The sequence below is a fragment of the Hippocampus comes genome, unplaced genomic scaffold (genome assembly GCF_001891065.2).
Source record: "Hippocampus comes isolate QL1 unplaced genomic scaffold, H_comes_QL1_v1.1 scaffold7, whole genome shotgun sequence".
Taxonomy (NCBI): domain Eukaryota; kingdom Metazoa; phylum Chordata; class Actinopteri; order Syngnathiformes; family Syngnathidae; genus Hippocampus; species Hippocampus comes.
In genome coordinates, this window is record NW_017842060.1 from 2,275,579 (window position 1) to 2,299,415 (window position 23,837).

General features: G+C 43.9%; 2 protein-coding genes and 1 non-coding gene across 5 annotated transcripts in view; 2 read left to right on the plus strand and 1 right to left on the minus strand.

Moving 5' to 3' along the window:
- sorbs2a (sorbin and SH3 domain containing 2a) overlaps nt 1–14,247 on the plus strand; it is a 40,542-nt gene extending 26,295 nt beyond the window's left edge. For 2 of the 3 annotated variants that reach the window (XM_019862459.1, XM_019862460.1), the window contains 16 exons: nt 310–381; nt 2,394–2,450; nt 3,130–3,179; nt 4,168–4,349; nt 4,551–6,206; nt 6,682–6,761; nt 6,900–6,997; nt 7,202–7,316; nt 7,397–7,525; nt 7,917–8,120; nt 8,243–8,917; nt 9,639–9,926; nt 10,666–10,734; nt 11,741–11,778; nt 11,886–11,992; nt 12,252–14,247. In XM_019862459.1, coding sequence (XP_019718018.1) covers nt 310–381; nt 2,394–2,450; nt 3,130–3,179; nt 4,168–4,349; nt 4,551–6,206; nt 6,682–6,761; nt 6,900–6,997; nt 7,202–7,316; nt 7,397–7,525; nt 7,917–8,120; nt 8,243–8,917; nt 9,639–9,926; nt 10,666–10,734; nt 11,741–11,778; nt 11,886–11,992; nt 12,252–12,316 — 3,885 coding nt within the window. In that variant the 3' untranslated portion in view covers nt 12,317–14,247. The remainder of the gene's footprint in view (nt 1–309; nt 382–2,393; nt 2,451–3,129; nt 3,180–4,167; nt 4,350–4,550; nt 6,207–6,681; nt 6,762–6,899; nt 6,998–7,201; nt 7,317–7,396; nt 7,526–7,916; nt 8,121–8,242; nt 8,918–9,638; nt 9,927–10,665; nt 10,735–11,740; nt 11,779–11,885; nt 11,993–12,251) is intronic. The other variant, XM_019862461.1, reaches the window with a different exon arrangement.
- Nucleotides 14,248–15,408: 1,161 nt separating this feature from the next.
- On the plus strand, nt 15,409–22,831 carry LOC109511388 (PDZ and LIM domain protein 3). Its single transcript, XM_019862462.1, has 7 exons — nt 15,409–15,555; nt 19,221–19,372; nt 19,770–19,848; nt 20,081–20,268; nt 21,394–21,521; nt 21,696–21,807; nt 22,475–22,831. The coding sequence occupies exons 1-7, from the start codon at nt 15,463–15,465 to the stop codon at nt 22,644–22,646; spliced, it is 924 nt and encodes a 307-aa protein (XP_019718021.1). The 5' UTR covers nt 15,409–15,462; the 3' UTR covers nt 22,647–22,831.
- Nucleotides 22,832–23,697: 866 nt separating this feature from the next.
- Nucleotides 23,698–23,768, minus strand: trnag-gcc (transfer RNA glycine (anticodon GCC)). The gene has a single exon. It is a non-coding gene; the product is annotated as a tRNA-Gly (tRNA).
- Between the last annotated feature and the right edge of the window lie 69 nt (nt 23,769–23,837).

The window sequence follows — 23,837 nt, forward strand, 5'->3', positions numbered from 1 at the left end:
AGAATTTCAAGTTGAATTCCGTGTCTGATTGAGTTTCTCGGTCAATGGAATTTTAGCTCAAATCTCTAGTCGTTTCACCACCAAACTGTTTGCGCTTCAAGCTCCATCAAATGTATTGTACTTGATAAACACGCTTTGAAATAGTTTTTTATTTCTGTTACACTCCAAACCTTGACAAATCGTCCGCGTCCACCTCACTTTACATGTTCCACTCTAATCATACACTCACTCCATGTTTGATTTCTATCCATACTTCCTTTCTTCTACTTTCTTGTCTCTCTTCCCACTGTCACGTTTTTTTTTTTCCAGACCTATGATGACATAGATTTAGAGAACGAGCCTTGGTATAAGTTCTTTTCTGAGCTGGAGTTTGGCCGCCCGGTAAGTTAGCTGTAGGCCGCCTAGCTACTCGTGAAACCTCTCTTGCCGTCTAGGCCTCTGCACTCACTTTTTCTCCACACCACCCGTGTGGTTTTGTTACGATGTATATGTAGTGTGTGTGTGCGTGTGCGTGCGTGCGCTCCTGCGTGTGCAGGTCTATGCACTAGTAGACTGGGTGGGGCTGGCTGTGTGGGCATGATGTAGTAGTTTGTTGGGTGCTGTGACTCCTCTATCCCCCACCAACTGTTTAGCAGACCATCTTTTCTGGATTTAATTTTCTGTTGTTTTTTTTTTTTGTTTGTTTTGTTTTTAGCAAGCGGGTATTGATGTATTGAGACTCAATCCTGTCATTTTTTTAATTACCGGATGATTACGTGTCATCATTACCACCCACCACAAAAGCTGTTACTCTATGACCTAAATTATAGGACTCTTAGGTCGAAAAAAATATACAGTGGAACTTCAAAGGCTGAGCATGACTCGTACCAGTGCCTGTTGCCCCTTTCGCCCTGTCTCGAAGCGGGCTTTCCTCTGTCATTTGACGTGAAGGGTACCGACATTGGAGGGGCGATGGAAGCCAATCTGTCAATTTCCCAGCTTGTGAGTTAGTATCAGGCAGAACAGCGACGTTTTGAAAAAGAATAGCGGAAATTTCAGAAAAGGGGTGTGCAGTTAAACAAAACAAATTACCACGATGGGTCGAAATATTCCACTCGAGAGTCAGCAGTCCCTTTTGCACTGCCGATCGTTTGTGTCAAAGGGACTGAGATGAAATCTGGACGATGAGACATCCCAGCAATATTTTTTTACCTGGCGTCAGGGGCAGCACAGCAACTGTGTGAAAAGGAATAGTGGAAAGCTAGTGCAAAAGTGTGAAGTCGAACGACAACAAAACGATTCACATAACAAATAATTGAAATTGAAAAAGTCTGTTCCAGAATCACAAGCCTCATTCGCACTGCTCGTCAATACTGGCGTTTCTCTGGGAGTTGCGCGCTAGGTATGGAGAAGGTATGGTGCGATGACGACTTCGGAGTAGGTATAGCGGAAAGCCAAAACAGATCTCTGGTATGATCTGCACGAGACTGACAAAATAAATACAAAGAATCTGTTCAAGAGTCAGTAGCCCCTTTCACATTGCCAGCTTTTTTCTTTTTCCTTGTATCGCTGTTCCGTGTGAAAAGTACGATACAAAATAGAGGTTCCAGCGTACACAGAAGCACAGACAAGCAATGATAAGCAATTGTGTCCACTTAATTCATATTTTTTGTCTAGTATTCGTTCCTGGCTTTAGTGCCCCCTGATGGAGGAAAGCTGTAGTACCACCTTAATACACTGCATTGTTTTGACTCGAGCCTTTTTTTCCTTTTGCTTACATCACTCACACCGCATGAACACGTTTGTGTGTTGTGTGCGTGTGTGTTTATATGCACTCACTGGTCACCTCATTAGTTGCATCCAATACAAGAGCTCGTTTTACAGAGGTAGTAATATTTCCAATTTTTAAGACAAGGAACCCTTGGTCGAGTGAACTGTGTGATTCCTTTCAGCCAATCAGAGAAGAATGAAAAGGTGCACATTCATAAGAATGTGCTTATTATTGTGGTTGTACTACAAGTCTGAGAGCCATATTCTCACAATTTGGTCGCCCTATTTAGTGACATTAAATTTGGACTTTCAATCAAAAATGAGAATTATCTTTGAGAAACGCATCATTTTTCATACAGCTGCGATATTAGATTTAGGTTTGGATCAGGTTGCTTGCGCGAACCTAAGGAAGTGACCATTCGGTGTCCATGTGCGTCTGGGATTTAGAGATTAATTCATGCATAAATATTCTCTAATAGGTGTCCACTTTTCTCCACGTTTTTTTCCCCCTTCTTTTCTACCGTGCCCCATGATGCCACTGCTGCTTGTCCTCCTTCACCTCATCTTCACCTTCCTCCTCCTCTTCCTCCTCCTCCTCCACCTGCTTCTCCTCCTGCCTCCCACGCTCATCTCTGCCGCTCAAGCCTCCTAAAAAACGACTGGATTATAATCCAGACGTCTCGGCTCGCCAGCGCATCGAGGTAAATGATGGATGTGACAAGTGTAGTGTTGCAGTAATCTCTACTGAACAAAAAAAAAAACTACAGAAATGAATGTGAAGAGCAGCAACATTAGTCATCAGTGTTCTAAGAGCCTACTACAAAATTAAATGAAATGGTGCGCGCATGAATTGGAAACTCTGGATACACAGGCAGTAATAGTGACAATTGTTTTATGGGGAAAAAAATAAATAAGATAAATCTGCGCGTCATGTTTGCACTCTATATGCAGCATTACCTTAAAAAAAAACAAAACAACACAAGTTGTCTTTGTTTACAGATTGTTCCAGTGTTGAATGATGCTTCCTTATTTAGGTCCGTTCCAGTTCCAATCCATGTTTATGAGGTAACATTTGAACCCCCCCTCCACCTCCCAATCCTCCTTACCCACAACCACCCTGCGCTCCTTTGCTAATTCACCTTCATTTTACAGAGCAGCCCAACAGGGCGCAAACCGCGCTTTGTTTTTGCTAAGGTGCACCACGTGGAACCATCATCTCCCTTATGCCAAGGGGGCCGGGGGGGAGCCATTTTAATGTGACACACTTGAAGGCGCGTGCGGGCTACAGTGTGATCAGGAGTCGCTCCACCTTTTGTTTCCCCCCCTACTCAGCCCGGCTCATTTTCTCCTTTTTTTCTGTTTTCTTCTTCTGTCTTACAGGCAACCCTGCAGGTCGCTCCTGCGGACAAGCCCCCCGAAAGACCCGCAAGGTAAACCCCCTTTTGTTTTTTGTTTTTTTTTCTTGTTCCCCGCCCCCTCTATTTTGCCCCTCCCCCATCTTGTCAACATCACTGCTCCATGGGCGGTTTGAGTGCTGTGCTCTTGTCCTTGGTATTGCCCCCCTTTTGCTGACATTTCGGTGTTCATGTCAGCCTTTATTTGCTCGCACAAGTCAAGATAACGAGTTTTATATCTTCCTCGCCATCTGAACCAAAATAAGCATATTGAGTCTGCCCTTCACCACTTATCCTTACCCCTCCTCCTTGCTCCATCCTTCCCTTGTCCCTCTCCCTTTCCCTTCGCCCTGATTATTAACTCCCAAGTGAGCAAAAATAGGATGTGATGACTCGGTTGAGTCGTTCTCAATGGAAAGCTCACATGCGGCTTTTTAAAGGAGCACAAAAAGAAGTCAATGCCGTACTGTGAAATGAAAAAAAATTCTGCCCACTGAGTCAGTTAACCAAATTTTGTAGGCTGGTCCATCAAGACTAGGCTCAGTTTTTTGGTTTTTTTTTTTTTTGCAGTTGCATAGAACCAGGATTCTAATGGGAAAATATTAAGAATATACACTAGTGTTTGGCACATTCCTCGGATCACCATCACTTTTCAGGAAACCTGAAAAAATAGCGCGTTTGTCGAACAATTTTATCATCATACAAAGCAAGCCATTTTTGACACTTTTGAATCTCAATAATATGTAAAAAAAAAAAAAAAATAGCGCTGACATGTGGGGTCTTACCAGTAGTATTGATTTGTGGAAACTTTTTTTTTGCCTGAAACATCTCCTCAGGATGCTCCCTCATTGAACACATCATTCAATTCGCGACTTTGCGATTAGCCATGAAAACGGGGGCTGTGAAGGCACATCCGTTTTCAGTTCCCATCTTGCATGCGCAGTGTGTCCCGATACTTTCAATGCATTCATATTGCATTTATGCATAAAGGACATCGTTGTCATGACTGACCGCCATGTTGTAGCGCTGCCAACGACTACAGAAAGAGAAGGAAGTCTGAGCCTGCTGGCTCCCAGGCAAACGCTCAGTTCTACTCTGGCCGAGCGGCAACGTCACCCAAAGCGCCCGACGCCAGCAGCTCCGCCGGCGGCACTCTCAAGAAGTCCATCGTTCGCTCCTCGCCGTCCTCGCCCTCACGCACCAAAGGTACACACTTGGAAAGATTCCCAGTTTGCCTCTCGTGTGTTTCATTTGTGGAAGCTTTTCCTACCTCTCTCCCTCCAATTTCTTTCCCTCCTTTCTTGGTCGCTATGACTGCTTAACATGCTTTCCTGCTTCTTCTTCTCTCCCACCACGCTGCTCTCTTGTGGGACGTCTTTTACAAAAACAAACAAAACAAAACAAAAGGTGGGGCCGCATGCGTCATGTATTCAAACACTTTGACCTCTCCGGGTCCTTGCCAGCATTCATCCCTGCCCCCCGTTGCTACCTGTTGCACGGAGGAGGCGCCGGCGTCATCCTCCGAGGAGGCTCCAGCGCCTCCACCGTCCAGCAGCAAACTCAGGTCCCGTAGCTGCGACGACTTGCTGGGCGACCGTCCGGGCCAACGCCGCGCCTTTCGCTCGGAAAGCGCCGGCTCATTGCTGTGCAGCCAACCTGACTCCAACGGGTCCATGGGCTCGGCACCCCGCCTCCGCCGCCGGCTGCCACATGACTCACCGGGCTTTCTCAAGCTTTACCGGAAGATGCACCACATCGACAGGGCCCACCTGATCCCGTCCGAGGTGATCCGTTCGGTCCGCACCCGCATCCTGGAGCTGGAGCAGCAGCCCCATCTGCACCTGCACCCGCTCTCCCCTTGGGCACCCTCTGGCGGCTCAGAAGTGCCGCGCAACAACGTGCCCAACCGCATCTCCGCTTTTGAGAGTCTCATCGAAAAGTCCAAATCCATGCCTAACTTGGGAGACAACGAGGTGGCGTCGGGCGCGACCACGCCAGGCGGCTCGTCCCGAGCGAGCAGTGGCGGTGGCACCCCTAGTTTTCCAAAACGCCGCTTCTCTATCGAGTCTCTCCTGGAGGAGGACGACAGTGGCAATGGGCTGCCAACTCCCGCCACGGATCACTCGCGTAAAACTCGCAGCCCGCCTGAGGGTCAACCTCGTGTGGGGCCAGAGCCCAACCGTGCGGCCTCCTACTTGGCTCCTCCCGTCCCGCGGGTGCCGCAAGCTGACTACTCCGACAGCGAGCAGGACGCCATCGCCTCAGACCTCAGTGACTTCATCCAGGTGGAGGGCTCTTCGTTTTGCAGCGAGAGCGACTTTGACCACTGCTCGCTGACGTCCTCGGAGAGCTTGTACGGCTCCGCCACGCTGCACCACCACCTCCGCCATCACCACCACCACCACCCCGGTCACCAGAGTGTTGGACAGAGCCAGGGCTACCAACATAGACACCTCATTAGTTCATGCAAGGGTCGCTGCCCGGCCTCTTACACGCGCTTCACCACCATGCTCCGCCACGAGCGACAGCGAGCGCGCCAGGACCCCCAGAGACCTCAGCCGTCAAGTCGCAGCAGCCGCTCTCTGGTCCAGAGCTCCGAGTCCCAGCAGTCCATGTCCAAGCTGGCCTATCTGGTCAGTCCAGTGCCTTTCCACAAGAAAAAGAGCTGCGGCGGCGGTCACAGTCGCGGAAGCAGGCCAAAATCCAAGCAGGCCATCTACGAAGCGCTGGACGCCGCCCTGAGGGACATCTACGAGCACATCCAAGCCGAGCGGGGCCGCCGAGGCGCCAGGACCCCCGACGACAGCATCCTGAGGAGAATACTCTCCGAGCTGCTGCCCAGCGTGCCTGAAAGAAGCTCTTCGTTGCCCGGAAGGAGGAGGTGTTGGCACGAGGCCGGCCCGGATGGGTACACTTCGTACGAGGGCGAGCCACCCACGTCACGGTTGCAATCTCCCCGGCTCCAGTCGCCAGTTAGTGCCTGTTACGGACGCCACTTGGATGCCACCAACTGTAATGATTACGGGGAGGAGCATGCCAATGGAAATGGTGTTTTTTATTCAGGTGGAGATGACGCAGTCACATCATTTGCTCTTTGTCCTCTTCACCATCTTGGTCACATTCTTGTGCTTTTTTTGTTGACATACTGAAATCAAGTGTCTGCGCTGTAAATTCACCATGCTATTCATGGTGCTGCTCGGTTGGGGGTTCACTGTATTAACCTACCTGAGTGGAGTAGTACAATTCATGCCCATCTGTTTGTAATGTACAGGTATGTCACCAATCATTTTGAATGTCTCCCCTTGGCCCTTCATGTTTCTTTCTTTATTTTGTTTAGTAATTTTGTTGGCTCAAATGTGTGTCTGTCATATTTTGGCAACCCCAGACGTCCATTTTAATGTCAAGGTTTCATTCCTTTATGTACTTGTTGGAATGACATCATTTGCCGTATTGCGAGCATGCCCATTGTTGTTCCTGTTGGCAGTGCTATGCTAACTACGCTAACTTTGCGTGCTGTTTTGTCTCTCGCCAATCGCAGACCAGGATGTGCCCAGGAGTTATTCCACCATGGACGGTCGGCACACACCCCAGAGTCGAAGAGCCACACCTGACAGAGAGGTAGGACCCATTCATCGCACCCCGCAAATGACAACAAGCAGCTCAGTGAACATTAGCATGATTGGTTTCGTTGTTACGGTCTTTATTTCTGGTAATACTCGATGCTTTTCTTCTGTCTCCCATTTTTATTCCCTCCAGGTATCCCATAAACAGATGACCCAACTTATTCTGTTCTCTCTCCTCCATCAGAAGCAGCCTGCCCGAGCTATTTACGACTTTAAGGCGCAGACGGCTAAGTGAGTACAGTTTGAAGCATGAACTCGTAAACCCGACACGTCAGCGCGTGGCCGTTCACTCCATTAAACTTTACGTGTAGTTTTTACGTATCACACCATCACACCCGAATGGCTTTGACTGTGCCTGTGCTATTCATACACCGCATGGCCTACACCAAATAAATCCCAGTCGATTACGCTCGAAATAACCCGACTGCATTACAGGGAGCTGACGTTCAAAAAAGGCGATGCGGTCAACATCATCAGGCAGATCGACAGCAACTGGTACGAAGGCGAGCACCGAGGCCGGGTTGGGATATTCCCGATCGCTTACGTGGAGGTGGGCGTGCGACGAGCAAAAATCACCGACGGTGCGTGTGGCATTATCCAGGATTCACACTCTTTCTTCTGTGTCTTTAGAAGATGACGTCTTCGGAGAAGTCGCAGCCCAGCCGCCCGCCTCCACCCGCCCACGTCAGGGAGATCGGCGAGGCCGTGGCTCGTTACAACTTCAACGCCGACACAAACGTTGAGCTGTCGCTCAGAAAGGTGGCTTGAGTACACCCTCGACTTCATGCCACTCAATCGCATATAAAACGAATCCGATGCATCGATACTTTCTATTTTCGACACCTGTCTGTTCTCATTAGCGTCACGGGTGAGTTGGAATCTGTCCTAGCTGGCTTTTGGCAACCAAAGCGGGGTACACAATGGACTGGTTGCAAGTCAATAGCACTCCCTCGTTACTTTGATGCGATACGATACCATCCATTCCGTACCCCGCTTGTTCTCATTTAGGTTATTGTTCATTGTACTCTGTTCCGTATGCGAGCTGACTTTTGCCGAGAGAATTCCACACACCTAGGACGGGTTGCTAGTTCAATCACACATAAGGTTACTCCAATATACAGTGTATAATTTGCGTGTGTGTGTGTTACAGGGCGAAAGGGTGATCGTGATCCGGCAGGTGGACCAGAACTGGTACGAGGGCAAGATCCCAGACACGACCAAACAGGGCATCTTTCCCGTAGCCTACGTGGATCTGCTCAAGCGCTCGCCCTCCAAAACAACCGCCCACCACCTCCACCATGTGGACCCCCACGGAAACCATGGCAACAGGACGCCCATCTCCACGCCCATCAAGGTAAGGAAATGTCACCACAATACTCGGATCGATGAGAAGCGGCGTTGGCACATGTCCAGTGGAACCTCTGCGTACTTTTCTGTTGACTTTCTCCCCTCTCTTCCACTTCCCCCATCATGAAGCCTTCCTCCCTTCTCCCGCCTCCATCCCCCACCCCCTCCCGCGACCACCCATCTTCCCTGCTGTCAAGGCCTAACCTGCGGGCAGTCACCCACGAGTGGCTCTCCCTCACCGTGGATGCCCCTCCGCCTCGCTCCCTCTCGGTCACGCCCGCGACCCCCACGCCACCCCCTCTTCCCGGTCACCTTGCGCAGTTTCTTGACAAGCCTCTCTCCGCCTCGCCCGAGTATCTCTCCGGCGTTTTAGGTCCGCTGGCTCCTTCTCGCGGGCGTAGGGCGTGCGACCCTTTGCGCGGCGCGAAGTCGAGCGAGTTGCAGAGAGCGATGTGGGAGTCGTCGACGTCACCTAGCCGCTTTGACGGTCAGCTCCGTGTCGCAGACCCTTACGATGAGCCGCTGTCTGTAATTCTGGATGAACAAGATCAGTCACCAATGTGTTTCACCGCAAAACCCCAATTTCATGATGCTCAGCCGGCAGCAAAACCCCGAGCAATAAAATCAGCAGAACGAGACTGTGTGACGGCTCACGTCCTAAAGGAAGCCCCGGTTGAGTCTCAGAGGCCTCCATCAAAAAGAGGAAAGTCGTTTATTGAGTTATTCATTCAGGAAGAAGATGAGGAGGCTAGAGAGGAGGAGGAGGAGGAGGAAGAGGTTTTGACAGGGAAACTCAGTACACAGGTAGAGCATTTGTGACCTTTCATTTAAACACCGCAGTTTCCACCAAGCAGTACAGTTTCAAGGTACGCTTTTAAAATTATCACCGCGTCACTTTATTCTCTTTGTTTTGTAGCTTTACTCTACGAAGGCTTGATTGGTGAGTTTTAAACCGGAATGAACTGTCCTGCTCGGTGGAAACACGCTGGAAGAATTAGAAAGCTTCAGAAGCTTGGATAAGACATGGAGGAAAATAGTTTTCATGTTTCACATTTCAATTTTATGACAAAAGTAGATGCAAATTGTGGCGTCACACTATAACTTCCGGCATGTACCGTACCTTGTTCATAAACACTAAATGAAGGTGTTGGTCTTAAATTTAAATTAAATAATTTCTTGTCTTGAATCTTTATATATACATTATATATGTATATAAATGAACAATAATACAAAATATTCATATTTATTTGAATCCTCAATGTGTTTTTAAATTTGAAATAATTTCACCATTAAACAAATCTAAACATACAAATAATAAAATCACTGAATATACAAACAATAGGAAGAATTTTTTCATCCAATCCAAATTTATGCTGACAAATGAAAATCATTGCAATGAGGAATAAAAGACACGTTTTTTTTTAATCAAAATATTTTCCTCCATGTCTCTTTCGCCATTCATATTTCAATTCGATTGAAGTTGTGCACTCAGTGTTGTGTGTCATTGCCCCCCCGACCCCACTAGGCTGACGTCTGTCCCCCCGCTCACTCACCCTCTCCTCCCCCCGGCCCGCCGTCACCCTCCTCGCTGCGACCCTTGAACTCTCCCCCGTCCCGCCCCCCGCCCCTGCCCATCTTCTCCACGTCGCCTCCCGTCTCGCCCTCTTCCTCCGCGTCCCCCCTCCACTCGCCGGAGCCCCTGACTCCCCCCCACTCCACCACATCACCCTCGTCCACCTCCCCACCGCTCCTCACTTCCCGCCACTCCCCTCCCGCGATTCCCCACCCGGGCCGTAGGTCCCCCAAGTTGAAGGTAAAGCGGAGTCAGGGTGTTGCTGCGAATGAATTCTAACAGTTGCTGTTGCTCGTTTGGGAATGAGGAATGGATTTATCAGTTTGTAGCAAGCGGCAGTGGACCTCATAGAGTGGCTAGTAAGAGGATTTACCTTGCATTTGTGCAAATCGGTTTTTCTAATATCAAAAGATGTCATTTATGTTTTTATTTTAAAAATATGTCTTGATCTGAGTTCGCAGTGATAGTGTTGATTATGCAGAAGGTATAAAATAATATGGTTTACTTGATCATTAATTGTGTTTACTTGGGGGTTTGGTCTCCGCTTGTACAAAAGCATTTTTCTCATATTTAATTCGACACTTATTTTTGCTCACACTTTTTTTTCTTTCAACTCGCCACCGTAAACCTCAGCTGCTGTATACAGATGCCACGTGGACCCTGCAGGCAGCATGTTTTGTGGTTATGAAGTCCACCGCGACGCGTGGCCATACCATGTCATCCTATTGACAGTGTGAATTCATACAGAGTGTGACGTGCACACTAACGCATTTTGTCCACTAACACAAACGGCTGTGTAATTAGTAGATCATAAGTTTGTGCTGACGGTGGTTGCATCGGGATGTTTTTGGTGATTGGCGGCCTTTGGCATGTTAGCGTTTGGCTTTAAATGTTCTCGCCATGACAGCGAGTAGCTTGGCGTTGGTTGCTATGGAAGCCGAGACAGACATTTTGCCTTCTTTGTATGCCCGCCGAGCAGGATCCAGTCGTGGGTGGAAAACCGCCTCGTAGCCCCGTCTTGTCTCGGAGGCCCGCTAGAGGTCGAAGGGTAGGGCGACTCGTCTTTTGTCTCTTGGGGAACTCTGCTGACTGGAACTGTCGCGTAAGGTTGCGTTTCATGAAGGGATCTCAGGTCGCTTCACGAACGCCTATGTTCAATTAATTGTACTAAACAGAAGAATTATTTCCCTCAAGCAGATGCTTGTTGCTGAGAAATTCTTTGCCTCCTCATGATATGTCATTCTTTCTCCATACATGCCCAAGAATAGGATTGCATTCTAATAAAATGTCATGATGTTCTTTGTTGTTAATATAAAAAATGTTTATGTGGAGAAAATATTTTTTTAGACTCAATCTCTTTGCAATTCAACTCAACGTTTGTTGTACGGCACTTTACAAACACTCACAGCTGCACACAAAGTGCTGTACATGAAGTCTAAAAAATATCAAACATAATGAAATATATTATAGGTAGATAATATCATTTTTGGGGTAATTTCCCACAGTTACAGTATTTACAGTGCTCTGTGAATTATTACTCCGTTATAGTAAAACAAATATATATGTTAAATTCAAAAATATTCTTCATTTTTATTTTGACTAATTTTTTTTTTTTTTTTTATTAATTATCAATATTTTTAATCCCCATTTTTGTGGGCAATGTCGTCATATTGTCGATGATTTTATTTTTGTAATCAGTTTTGCCACAAATTAAAAAATATATATATGCATTTCCATTGGGTGGACACATTTTTCTATTTAAAAATTTGCTTCACACATTAAAATTCACATAAATATAAAAAACATTTCCAAAATATATTTTTGGTGCGTCCCTCATTGTTTGAGTCAATGTAATATAGAAATATATATTTTTTGCTTCAGTCCTCTGTATGCATCAGCTTTACAGATGCCGTGCTATCTTATGTTCTGTTTTCATGTTTCTCTCTCTCTCTCTCTCTCTCTCTCTCTCTCTCTCTCTCTCTCTCTCTCTCTCTCTCTCTCTCTCAAAATATTCCTGAAACCCAGATTTCTAACCCATTTTCTTTCTTTTTCAGCGACTAGTCCAGGAAGCTCTCCACGGCGGGGGAGACCCGTAAGTCATGTTCACACTGCAAGTTTCTGTTGTGTAATTTGGACGCGAGTAAACCAATTAAGTGCTGACCCAAGAGGGTTGTGAACGATTGATTGTTTGTCGTGTAGCTTCCAGGCCGTGTACAACTACGCGCCGCGCAACGAAGACGAGCTGGAGCTGAGGGAGGGCGACATTGTTGACGTGATGGAGAGGTGTGATGACGGATGGTTTGTTGGTAAGCAAAGACAAACAAGACGATTTATTATTATCATTAAAACTATATGTAAACAAACCACAACAATCTACGAGCATAATAGCCTAAATAACACACTTGCACAAATTCAAGGCTGTCAGGATCATATATTTTTACAATCACTTATTCTTCGGATTATTCCGTCGATGAATCAAATCATCTCAGCCCGACCTTTTTTTGACGAAAGATCTACTGTTCACGTATGCCCGTCACATTTTATTGTTGTCTGTTGTATATGAAGGGACGTCTCGGCGAAGCAAGTTGTTTGGAACCTTCCCAGGAAACTACGTGAAGCAGCTAGCGTGAATGATTCCTCGCCCCGCCCGCCTCCGCACACAAGTGTGTGTCTGTGTGCGTTTGTGGATGGCGGCGCAGCTCTCACTGGCCATCTTCAACAGAAGACCTCGTTAGTACCAATTTTTTGTTGTTGTTGTTTTTAACTCTTTTTACTCCTGTTTTTATGGTCACGGACAAGCCGCAAAATGACAACGATGAGGAAAAAAAATTATTCTGTGTTGGTGTGCTGCATCACAATTTTTTTTTTTTTTTTTGGGTTGTCGGTTTCATACCCCAAAGACATTCAACAATGAATCATGTGCTATATTACATGCGCAAATCTCACCCGTTCACCTTCACCGCTAGCGTTGATGCACTTTAACCAATTTGTGTTTGTTTGTTTCATGTCAGAGTTCACCTCAGAAAAGTGTCAGTATCGGAGGGCTTGCCACTTTTTCAAAGTTTGTATTTATTAGCGCTCCAACAATAGGGGATGACTGTAGTATCTTTTTTTTTTTTGCTTTATTTATGATTATTCAATAACACAACCAAACCAAGATAAATCAGGAGGCATCCCAGAGCATTTGGAAAATCAACAAAACCGATCAGTTCAGCAAGTTGCTTGTACGTTTTGACATCCAAGTGAAGAGAAGAAGCCTGCCACCATATGCCACTGGCGTAGATAAAAAAAACAAGAAACATTTAAATAATATTGTAGTACTTAAAAATAAGGCTCAGAATATACACTTTCATGTTTAACTTGAAGATTTTGTTTTTTAAGTCACGCATACCGAATCCAAAACCGTGAGCACAAAAGTGAGAGCCGAACCGAACCATGGATTTAGTGAACCATTCCACCCCTAATATTTTTTTTCTTACATTCTAATTGCAAATTTTCAAGGGAAAATTCAACGAGAAAGTGTGAATTACATTTTGAAATAATGTTTTTTTTTTGGTCTTACAGTGACAAAGATTTTTTTTTTTTTTAATCTTCATACGAAACACATTTTTAAGAACTGAAAATTGCAAAGGTTTTAGGGTTTGTTTGGGTTTTTGTGACAAAATTTGGGGATTTTCCAGATTTTTAAAAAAAAATCAGTAACAGAAAGAAGTTCTTTTTCTTTCTTTTTTCATACAAAAAATTGGCGAAAGTACATTTAAATTGCACAGTGGCGATATACAATCGTGTGATAAGCATTTTTGTTTTTATTATTATTATTATTACTTGTGTAACTATTTCCAGTAAAAGACATCTTCTGTCAGTGTATGTCTGAACTGTTAGTTTTTTTTTTAAATACAAAAAAAATGTGTTTCAGAATTGTGTTTTAACTCAAAATTTAGTTGCCTGTTATTTGTCAACTATACAGTCGTGTGCTAATTAAGACAAGCTACCATGGATTGTAGGCTGTCAAATTCAGTTATAGAGAGTACATAAATTGGCAGGTTTTCCACCAAGGGGCGGTCGTCATATATTTAAAACCACATTTTAGCTGAGATGTTGCACAAAGGATTTTTTTTTTTTTTGGACACTGACTTTCGTTGAAGCACCTTAAGATATATAATTTTTATCATAAATTCACATTGTGTTGCTCACATTTCTGTTTGTATTTTTTTCCAATCATTTTCTGTTATCAGCATTCACCTGCTTTATTAAAAACACACTCTTGGCTTTATTCATATTTCTTCTTTAGCCATCGTTCTTTTCTATCAACAGCGCCATCTAGTGGGTGTGTTTTGACCACAATTCTTTTTTGTGACTGAACACCGCCTTAAAAACAACAAACTCGCTTGATAGCCATGTAACATGTCAAATGCAAAAAAAAATGGAGTGAAAACAGCTTATTGTAAACAAATCACACATGCACACACAAGTGTCAAGTATTTCTACTTTGCATTTTACGGGGCTGTATTATTATTATAATTATTATTATTATTAATAAACGCTTAGATTTATGATCTTATTCCATTTATTGTTCTTTGTGAAATGTCAGATTTGCTTTTTGAATTGTCATTTTTCTCGTTTTAACACTATGAGTTAACATAAAAAGAAAAGAAAAAAAACATTGTGGTTCAATATTAGTCGTTCACTGCAAAGGAAAAAGGAGAAAAATACGTACGACTTGAGTTTTATTGTATTGTCTGTCTTCATGTATTGCTGTGTTCGGTCCATACTTTAAAGCAGGGGTGTCAAACTCATTTTGGTCGCGGGCCACATTGTCCTCACGGTTTCCCTCGGAGGGCCTTGATGAATTGTGGGAAACCTTAAAAATGTTTAATCCCCTCCACATATGACATACACAACGCACAACAAATGGATGAAGAACTAGTTTTAAAACCAGAAGTCAAGATTAATGACTGTTATTGTGGATTACCTATGCCAATTTGAAATTTTGGTTCAGATTTTAGCAAGCATCGTGGAACTTGACATGCTTGATTTGCTTTCGCGGGCCACAGACCACTGCATCATTATGTGGTGGGGCCAAATCTGGCCCCGGGCCTTGACTTTGACACCTGTGCCTTAAAGGATTAGCATTGCAGCATTCATGCTATTTAGCATTAGCTACCGAACCATGGCTCGAACAAGTCACACGTTGGGTCACTTGTGTCTCAAGGTGCCATGACAACACTAAATTTTGTCACCAAGTTAAGCTGTTTTGGATCCCATATGAACCAAAACACAAAGTAGAAATCCAACAACATTAAGAAAATATCCCGTGAGGCGACTTTGTAGAAGGATTGGGTGGAAGGATGCTGGGCGGCTCTCCAAGGTGGTGAGGAGGGGACGTTCTAGCTAGTCCACAATGTTCCTGCAGGACCTCTGAGCAAAAGTGGGCAGACCAAAAAAGGAGAGGAGTGAAGAGGGAGGGCGGGGGGCACCAGACTGTAAACTGTTTGGGGATGATTTCTAGTGTGTGTGTGTGTGTGTGTGTGTGTGTGTGTGTGTGTGTGTGTGTGTGTGTGTGTGTGTTCACCCATCCTCACAGCAGTTAAGTAGAACAAGTACTGCAAGTACATCGCAGCCAAATAACTGCCCAATGGACTTCCTATTTGGGGGTGGGACCATGTCATGACCCCCTCCCCCCCACCCCTCCAAGCTGGCCCCTCCCTTGCTCTTCGATATCATAGCACTCTCAGACTCCCCTCAGTGTGTCGGGACATCGCCGTTGAAAGGGGCCATGCCGTTCAAGGTGGTCCTGAACGGGCCAGCCCCCTGGGGCTTCCGTCTGGTGGGCGGCAAGGACTTCAACCAGCCACTGACCATCTCCAGGGTGAGTTTGGAATTTGATTCTTTGCTCTTTTCTAGAATCTAAAAAGTTCCTTTGGAAGTGAATGGAGGTGGCAAGGGAGGATGGGGGGGCTTACAAAAAAAAATGCGACTTTGCACCTGTGCCACTGTGTTTGCTGTAGGCTTAGATACAAATAGCAGCTTACGTTACACTCTCACACACACACACACACACACACACACACACACACACACACATACCAGTGGGGTGGATATAAAAGTCTACACACCCCTAATTCAAATTCCACGTTTTGATGATTCAAGAAGATGAAACCAAGAAAAATGATCCTCCCTCACCCACACATTCTGCCATGAAAGTAAGCAAGCAACTCAATTGAAAAGAAAAAATATTTTACGAGGAAATCAAAACTCACGGTACTAATACAGCTGAACTCTATTCAGGCTTAAACAGGCACTTTAAATGGCTGATTCTTCTCTAATAAAGTTTGAATTTGATTAGTTCATTCTGAGCGCAGCTACATCCCCCTTATAAGAAAGTGTGTACACTTGTGCAACCACCTTTATTCTTTCAAATGAGTTGCACGGGTTCTTGGTCACATTAACGCTGGCAAGTTTTGTCATGTTTTATCTTAGTCTCTTTTTTTGGAGTACCACAAAAACCTGGCATTTGAACCGGGGTGTGTAGACTTTTTTAAAAATTTGTAAGCACATGCGGTGTGTGGGTTATCAAAATATGACCATTTGGCCATTGGGGATTTCGGTAAAATATGTTCATTTTCCCCAAACGGACGGCGCATTTCCGTCTACGTTTATAGAACATCACCACACAATCTGATAATGTCCAACAACACGGTAGCGTGGAAGGCTCCAAAAGACAAGATGAGCGGATACTTTTCGGAAGTGGCGAGACAAAAATCTCACGTTGCTAAAACAAATACTCGACACGAATCACGGAAGTTGAACCACACACTCGCAGCATGTACAACATGTGAAAAGTGACACAAGAGCAGAAGCATAACAACAATTTAGACGCGATTCGATCTACTAATCCATCCCCAGCGCCTGCCTGCTATTTTTAGGAAAAGACATCAGGAACAACTGGAGCCATCATTTCAAGGCCACTGTGTGTGTGTGTGTGTGTGTGTGTGTGTGTGTGTGTGTGTGTGTGTCTCTCCACTGCCTTTTTAGGACAGGAACATCACCTCATGGTCTTTATGAGCAGCCAGTAGAATGTAAACACAAATGATTTTTTTTTTTCTTAAAGAGATATACACGCATTTTGATTGTGGACAGCGTTCATAAAAAAAAAAAAAAAAAATGTCACAACCAGTTTTAACCATTGTGCGCCCATTTTTTTTTTTTTAACCTCAATTATAATGTATGTGTTAGTATGAATATTTAACTTTTTTTTCCATTTAAAAATTTGGTCACAACGTTTTTAAAGTATTCTCAAACAATTACCATCATCATCATTATGATGCTAGGAATAGTAATAATAACACTCCATATAGTAATTATAATGACAATAATAATATTTTTTTGATAATACTAATAAAATACTAGTTACCATTAAAATTGTCTTTTTTCAACTTTTTTTCCAACTACATTTTCAAAATTAATACATAAATGTTTTTTTAATCATTACAAAATATTTTATTCTAATTGTTCATAAAAATAGTAAAAAGAAAAGATGTCTATAAATAGACATCTTTTCGACATGGGGGGGGGGGGGTGGTGTTGTCCCGACATTGGAAAGTTGTGGCTCGGGACTTGTTTCTTGGCATTTTCAACTCTGCTTTCTTTTACTTTCAATGCAAATGAGACACTTTATCACCACATCGACATAAAAAGCATGCGTCAATATCAACAGTATCTAGCTGTTAACGTACTCCTCAGTATGCGGTGGCGTTTATTTTGGAGGCCCAAGCGATCCCTTGAGGAAACATCTCCTTATTTGTTTTCCAGATGCTCGCTCATGTTCACCAGCTGCACGCTAATTTTGGCAGCATGACAGCGACAACAAAGCCTCGTATCATCTGCATGTCTGCATTTTGTCGTGAAGATTCGGTTTGAGAGCGGACCCTGAAAATTTACGTTCACAAATGAACAACTCGATGGAAATCGTGCAGTACGTCGCGGGAAGTTTTTGCTAACCAACAAATCTCTTGTCGGCTTTGCTGACAAGTTGGTGTGGGATTCATATACCAAATATTGTTTTTGCTTTACAAATCAATATCTGTGGAAATTAGAATCACACATTGTCTTTTCTGCCCAAATTACATACACTTTTATATTTAGCTAATGTACAAGCAAGTGAATCGAGCTCCTTGGTGGAGATTTAAAAATAACCCAAAACAGACATAGCAAGTAAATCCGGAGACGATGGTGGTAATTTACGACGAGTACTTTTCAAATGAGTTGCATGGAGCGAATCCAGTAAAAAGAAGAAAGAAAACAAAAGAGGAGAGGGGGAAAAAAAATAATAAACCTGTGCCCGTTTCTGACATTCCGAGCGGGAAAACATCTGATGTGTGCCATAAATCAGCACTCCCTCTTCAAGGCCTTATTTATAGTCACATGACCTCATTGCGCGCGTGTGTGTGTGTGTGTGTGTGTGTGTGTGTGTGTGTGTGTGTGTGTGTGTGTGCGTGCGTAAGTGCGTGTGTGTGGTAATGTAGTAAGGTCACGGCCCGGTGCATCAAGGGCCAGAATATTCTTTGGCAACCTTTGGGTTGATCTTCTGCGACCTCTCGTTAGCCTTCTCTGATCTCCTCGCAGACACTGTCTGATACAGTCTGGGGGGGAGCGAAATAAGTGGGTGCACCAACTCTGATGAGGTTGCGTGCGTTTAAAAAAAGATTAAGAATGGATGTATAGACAGTGGTGCCAGTTGAGGGCAGAATTGCATTCCTTTTCAATTTCATTGAGAGATCAGCACAGCTTTTGAGGAGAGGAAACAAATAAGAAAGATTATAACACAGTGAGAAGCGCCAATACGTTTGAAGTCGGATACGTTTAGGCACCTTAGACTCAAACAGCGTGTGTGTCATGGTAGGTAGCAGAAAATCTGTCATAATTGTTAAAAAAAAAAAAAAAGATGATGTGTTGATGATTGTGTGAATAGCTAACACCAAAAGACATGATGGTACCATGCTGTGGGTAATTTTTTTTTTCTGGAAAAAAAAGAATTTGCCCTTCAAATCACATTCTTGGTCTTACATTTTGTTGTTTTTTACCTCCACAGAAGCAAAAAACATAGAGCTGGAAAAAAATGATAATTTGCCCCAAAAAACACATTCTTGGTCTTATTTTGATGCTTATTCCTACCACAGAGGCAAAAAACATTGTCATCAAAGTTTGACATGTTTTTATTTCACAAAAAGCTTTTTTTCTCCGCTTTTTCGTCAGAAATTGGTGCTTTGGTGAACCCAACCCATGATCTGCAGCAGATTATGAGAAAATGGAAAAAGCTAGAGACAAAGGTTTTTGGGTTTTTTGTTTTTTTTTTTGTCAGGTGAAAGAAGAGAATCTATTCTTTGTTTTTGTAGCTTCACCGCTTAAATTGTTACAGAACACAACACGCCGGGAGTCTTGAAAGTCTGGTCAAAATAGGCTCCAGTACTCCGCTTTTGAAATGACTGGTAGTTCAGTAAATGAGTTTTCGGTCTCCTCTTCCTGTCATGGTAGATCACACCCGGCAGCAAGGCCTCTGTGGCCAACCTTTGCGCCGGTGACCTGATCGTGGCCATCGAGGGGGCGTCCGCCGCTGACATGCTGCACTGCGACGCGCAGAACAAAATCAAAGAGGCCACCCATCAGCTCACGCTGACCGTGGAAAGGTGAGCGGTCTCTCGTCTTATCTTCACTTTGAAGGAAAGCGCACGGAAGAGCGAAACTGCAAAATAATTGGGTGGAACTTGACAGTCTGATTCCATATTTCTTGGCTACATTTTTTTGATCCTTCAGTTTCTTTCTTAGATGTAGCAATAATAGTTATCTATAATTTCTAAAGGTGTCGTAGTGGGGGCAAATTATTTTATTTTATTGATTTATTTTCAAGCAATTGTTTTATTTATCATTTCTGAAACATTGTTTAAAAAAATAATCTGGAAGAAAAATAGCAACAAAAAAAATTCTGTCAGCGCATTCTATTGTTTGTTTTTGTTTTTAATTTTTATTTGTTTATTTGTTTATTTTATTTTTTTAATGGTCGAATTGTTATTGTGGTGCTCTTAGAAGCGAAGCTAAACTGTGGTCGCCGCGGGTGACGGAGGGCGGCAGCCCCTTTAAGGTCAACCTGCAATCCGAGCCCCAGGTGAGTTGGAAAAGCTCTGAAATTAGACTTTACAGTCCCCTCCAAAAAGTATTTTCGCAGGTGAACCCCAGAGCCAAAAAAAGAAAAAGAAAAGCACTCGCTAATGTCTACGTAATCAAGTTTGAATATTTTTGCAGGGGATTATCTGTCTGTCTGTCTGTTTGTTTGATGAAGTGGTTCCATCTGCTCATGGGTTGGACAACTTTGACCTTTTGACCTTCGTTCAGCACAGGAGTACAAGGCCATCGGCGTGGCGCACAACCGGCGAGCTCAGCCGTTCGTGGCGGCAGCCAACATCGACGACACGCATCAGGTGGTCAGCACCACTTACAACACGCCCATCGGGCTCTACTCTTCCGGAAACATCCAGGACGCCATGGAGGGGCAGATGAAAGGATTCGTGCACCCCAAGCCCGACAGGTCAACGAACGCCCTTCACCTCTCTGCGGCACAAAAAAAAAAAAAAAATCGTAATTAAATCATAATTATTAAATCATAATATATAATTGTTAAAATTATAAAATCATAAAAATTAAATCCTTTTTATTCCTAAAAAAATCTGTTTTTTTTTTCATTAATCAGTTTTTTAATATAATTTTGAAAATCCTCCATAAAGGAAACATCTTAAATCATACTTTCTCCATATCATTGAAATATTTGTTCAACTGCCAAAAATTCTGGGGAAAAAAACGATTTGTCAAAACCTCATTTTTAATTGTCGAAAATTACCGCGGTGCATGTTTTGAACAGTTATTTGGGTAAAGATTTGTATTTAACTTTTATGTACGCTCCGTTTGAACTGAATATAATATATTTTTCCACAGTGTGAACGTTCAACGTGTGCTCATCGTTACACATTTTTAGGGAATAAAACCCACTGGCCCTACTACGGTACTGCATTTTAACATCAAGATGGTGACTTTTTGTAGCTACTGATTGTTTTCAAAAGTTTGGTAACCACTACCTTGTCGTTCAGTCGTCCGTCTGATGCACGATGTGTCGCTATGACGATATAAATATCCATCAATTCATGCGTTGCTGTTACCTAACCTGATGAAGAAGCAACACATCCCTTGTTCCAGGCCATTTCCTGCTTAGACGGGCCGCACCGGGCATGTTGAATCGCGGTTAGTGTGTCGAGAGATGCGTCGGGTGGGCATTTTAGGACAGGTGGGATGACGCAGTGTTTTCTGTCTTTTGCACTCCCGATATGATAGACCAGCATTCATTGTAGGTCACTTGCAATATGTCCAAGAAATCAGAATATTGATCCGTGTATAAGGCGCACCGGATTATATGGCGTACTGTCGGTTTTTAAGAAAATTGAATGTGTTTGGGTGTGTCTTATAGTGCGGAAAAATACGGTACGCCACTAGGAAAAAGTCATTTTAGCTGGAAAAAAAGAAAACTGAAAAATAAAAATAGAATACACATAAATAAATGAATACCAATCAAAAGATTGATTGACTTATGGCACAGCGCAGGCTAAAACGTCTGTCAAATACGTGACACGCTGACATCCTTCCGTCGCCATTGTGCACACAGCCCAAGGACGTTAGCTAACATCGAGGATTCGGACGTCTATCGCATGTTGCAGAAGGATCACGAAGAACCGGGACAACCTCGACAGTCGGGATCCTTCAAGGCGCTGCAGGAATATGTCGAGAGCGACGGTCAGTTCACAACAAGTCCAGCAGGGGCAAAGTCAATTTTTGGGCATTTTGTTCGAATTTTGTGGCTGCAATCAAAAACAGTATGCATATTTGCATGATTAAATGTAACTGTGTGAAATGATTGATTGGTGTTCTGAATTATCACCAAATGTGGTGTGGCGCGTATGGTTGCAGGCACCAAACCGATCGTGACCAGGACAGTCAAGGCGCCCACCACCAAACCCAGCGCGCCTGCTGGAAACCTGCAGAAACTTCCCATCTGCGACAAGTGCGGAAACGGCATTGTGTGAGTGCACATTCGCACGCTATTATTATCACACATGAAAAGCGAATACTATCCTACTGCGATATGGAACGAGCCCTGTCGCGAAAATTCCTGAAAAATCAGCATTCCCGTAAACATCTTGTAATTGCGTGTAAGGCCACAAGATGGCAGTAAATCCCTCAAAGCAAACAGGATCAGTTAGCGTCAATGTCATGCATTTAACGCGGACGCAAAATTATGGAACAAGGGTACATAAATGGCTGTATTGATTGAAATATTTATTCTGCTCAAATAAAAACAGTAAAATAATGTAATCGGGTATTTTTTTTTAATCCATATGTATTCTCATTCATTGTTGGGCGTTTTTTTTAAATAATAGAAAAAAAAACCCTTAGTATTTTAAAAATTATTTATTTCATTTGTATTCTCATGATTGACTTTGATTTATTCTCATTCATTTAAAATGCGGTCAGAGGCTTTTCAATCTTGTGACCGTATTACAAGTAGCAGCGATGGCAAAATATTGTGATGACAACCCAAGAACAGGAAAAAGGACGTGGCGTACAGAGTAGCCCCAAATGTTGGGGGTCCACAAGCCGAGGAGCATAAAGGAATGTGAGGTGAAGCCTGATTCTTTTATTTTATCTTTTTTTGATTGCGCATGTGTTTATTTCTCGTACTGCTCCAGCGGTACGGTGGTGAAGGCTCGCGACAAGTTCCGCCACCCGACCTGCTTCGTGTGCGCTGACTGCGACCTCAACCTGAAGCAGAAAGGTTATTTCTTTGTGGAGGGCCAGCTGTACTGCGAGGCCCACGCCCGGGCCAGGAGCAGGCCGCCACCTGAGAGTCACGACTTGTAGTTCAGCATCAGGCCCCGGGATGGAACTTAACAACCCCTTCCCGCCTCCCCATGGCACAGCACCTGGCTGCGGCCTTCCCGTCCGCCGAAAACGCATCACTTCCTGTTTACGATTGTCCCTATTTCCTGTTTGTGACTCATCATCCAGCCAATAAAGATGCCTCATCCTGCCCTCAATTCATCTTATCTCTTGTGATGTCACTTCAATTCAACCTTTACTTGTACTTATGTCGATACATGCTTATTTTATGTCATAATCTGAAGGTATTTTTGACCCATTTTTTTTCACCATTTGTCTGTCAGAAATATAATTTAGGACCTTTCAACATTGGGGCTGACTGTAACCCCCCCCCCTCTCCCCCACACATGAAGGTCATCGTACTCGAAGGCATCCATTAGGACTAATACAATCACACTTCTGAACTTGAAAGACAAGAAAGTCGGTGATGTTGGGTCTCTGAAGGAGCTTGCATGAGGAAGTCAAGAAAAACCCAATAAATCAAAATATATTAAATGAATCTGCACAAATATGGAGCCGTTAGACGGACATGTAAGTGCTCTCTGTCTCTCTCTCTCGCTCTCTCTCTGATGAAAGCAAATGAATTGTCTTTTTACATCGTTTGACCTCTATCCTTTGACCACAACAAGCTTCTTATATTTTTTGTTTGTTTGGTTTGTGTTTACAACCCATTTGTCCTTCTGCCAGGCACACACATGGGTCAAAATAAACCCGCCACAAAGGAAGGGACAGCAAATATGATCTGGGCTACTATCTCTTACCAAGCTCCGCTTTATTAGGTGTACATTCATTTTTTTTCAAAGTTTTCCACTTTTAAGAAGCATTCGTAACAAATATTTTTGACGCAACTCGTCGAGGCAGCGCCGCTTAAACCGCAAGACAAATTGAATGTAAATCAATGCGCAACTGGTTTGCCTGTAATTTAATCAAAGTTATCATTCTTACTTTTTTTTTCAATCCATGAAGTATTTTAAGATGAAAAAATAAGAAAACCTTGATTTGTCTCACAATGGAGAAATTCGCAAAAGCAAGTTGCATTGGCCGGGAATCGAACCCGGGCCTCCCGCGTGGCAGGCGAGAATTCTACCACTGAACCACCAATGCTTATGTGAGTTAAGAGTGTTCGGCAGCATGTCAAATCATCAGCCTCGCTTTTTGATGCAGAAGAAACAC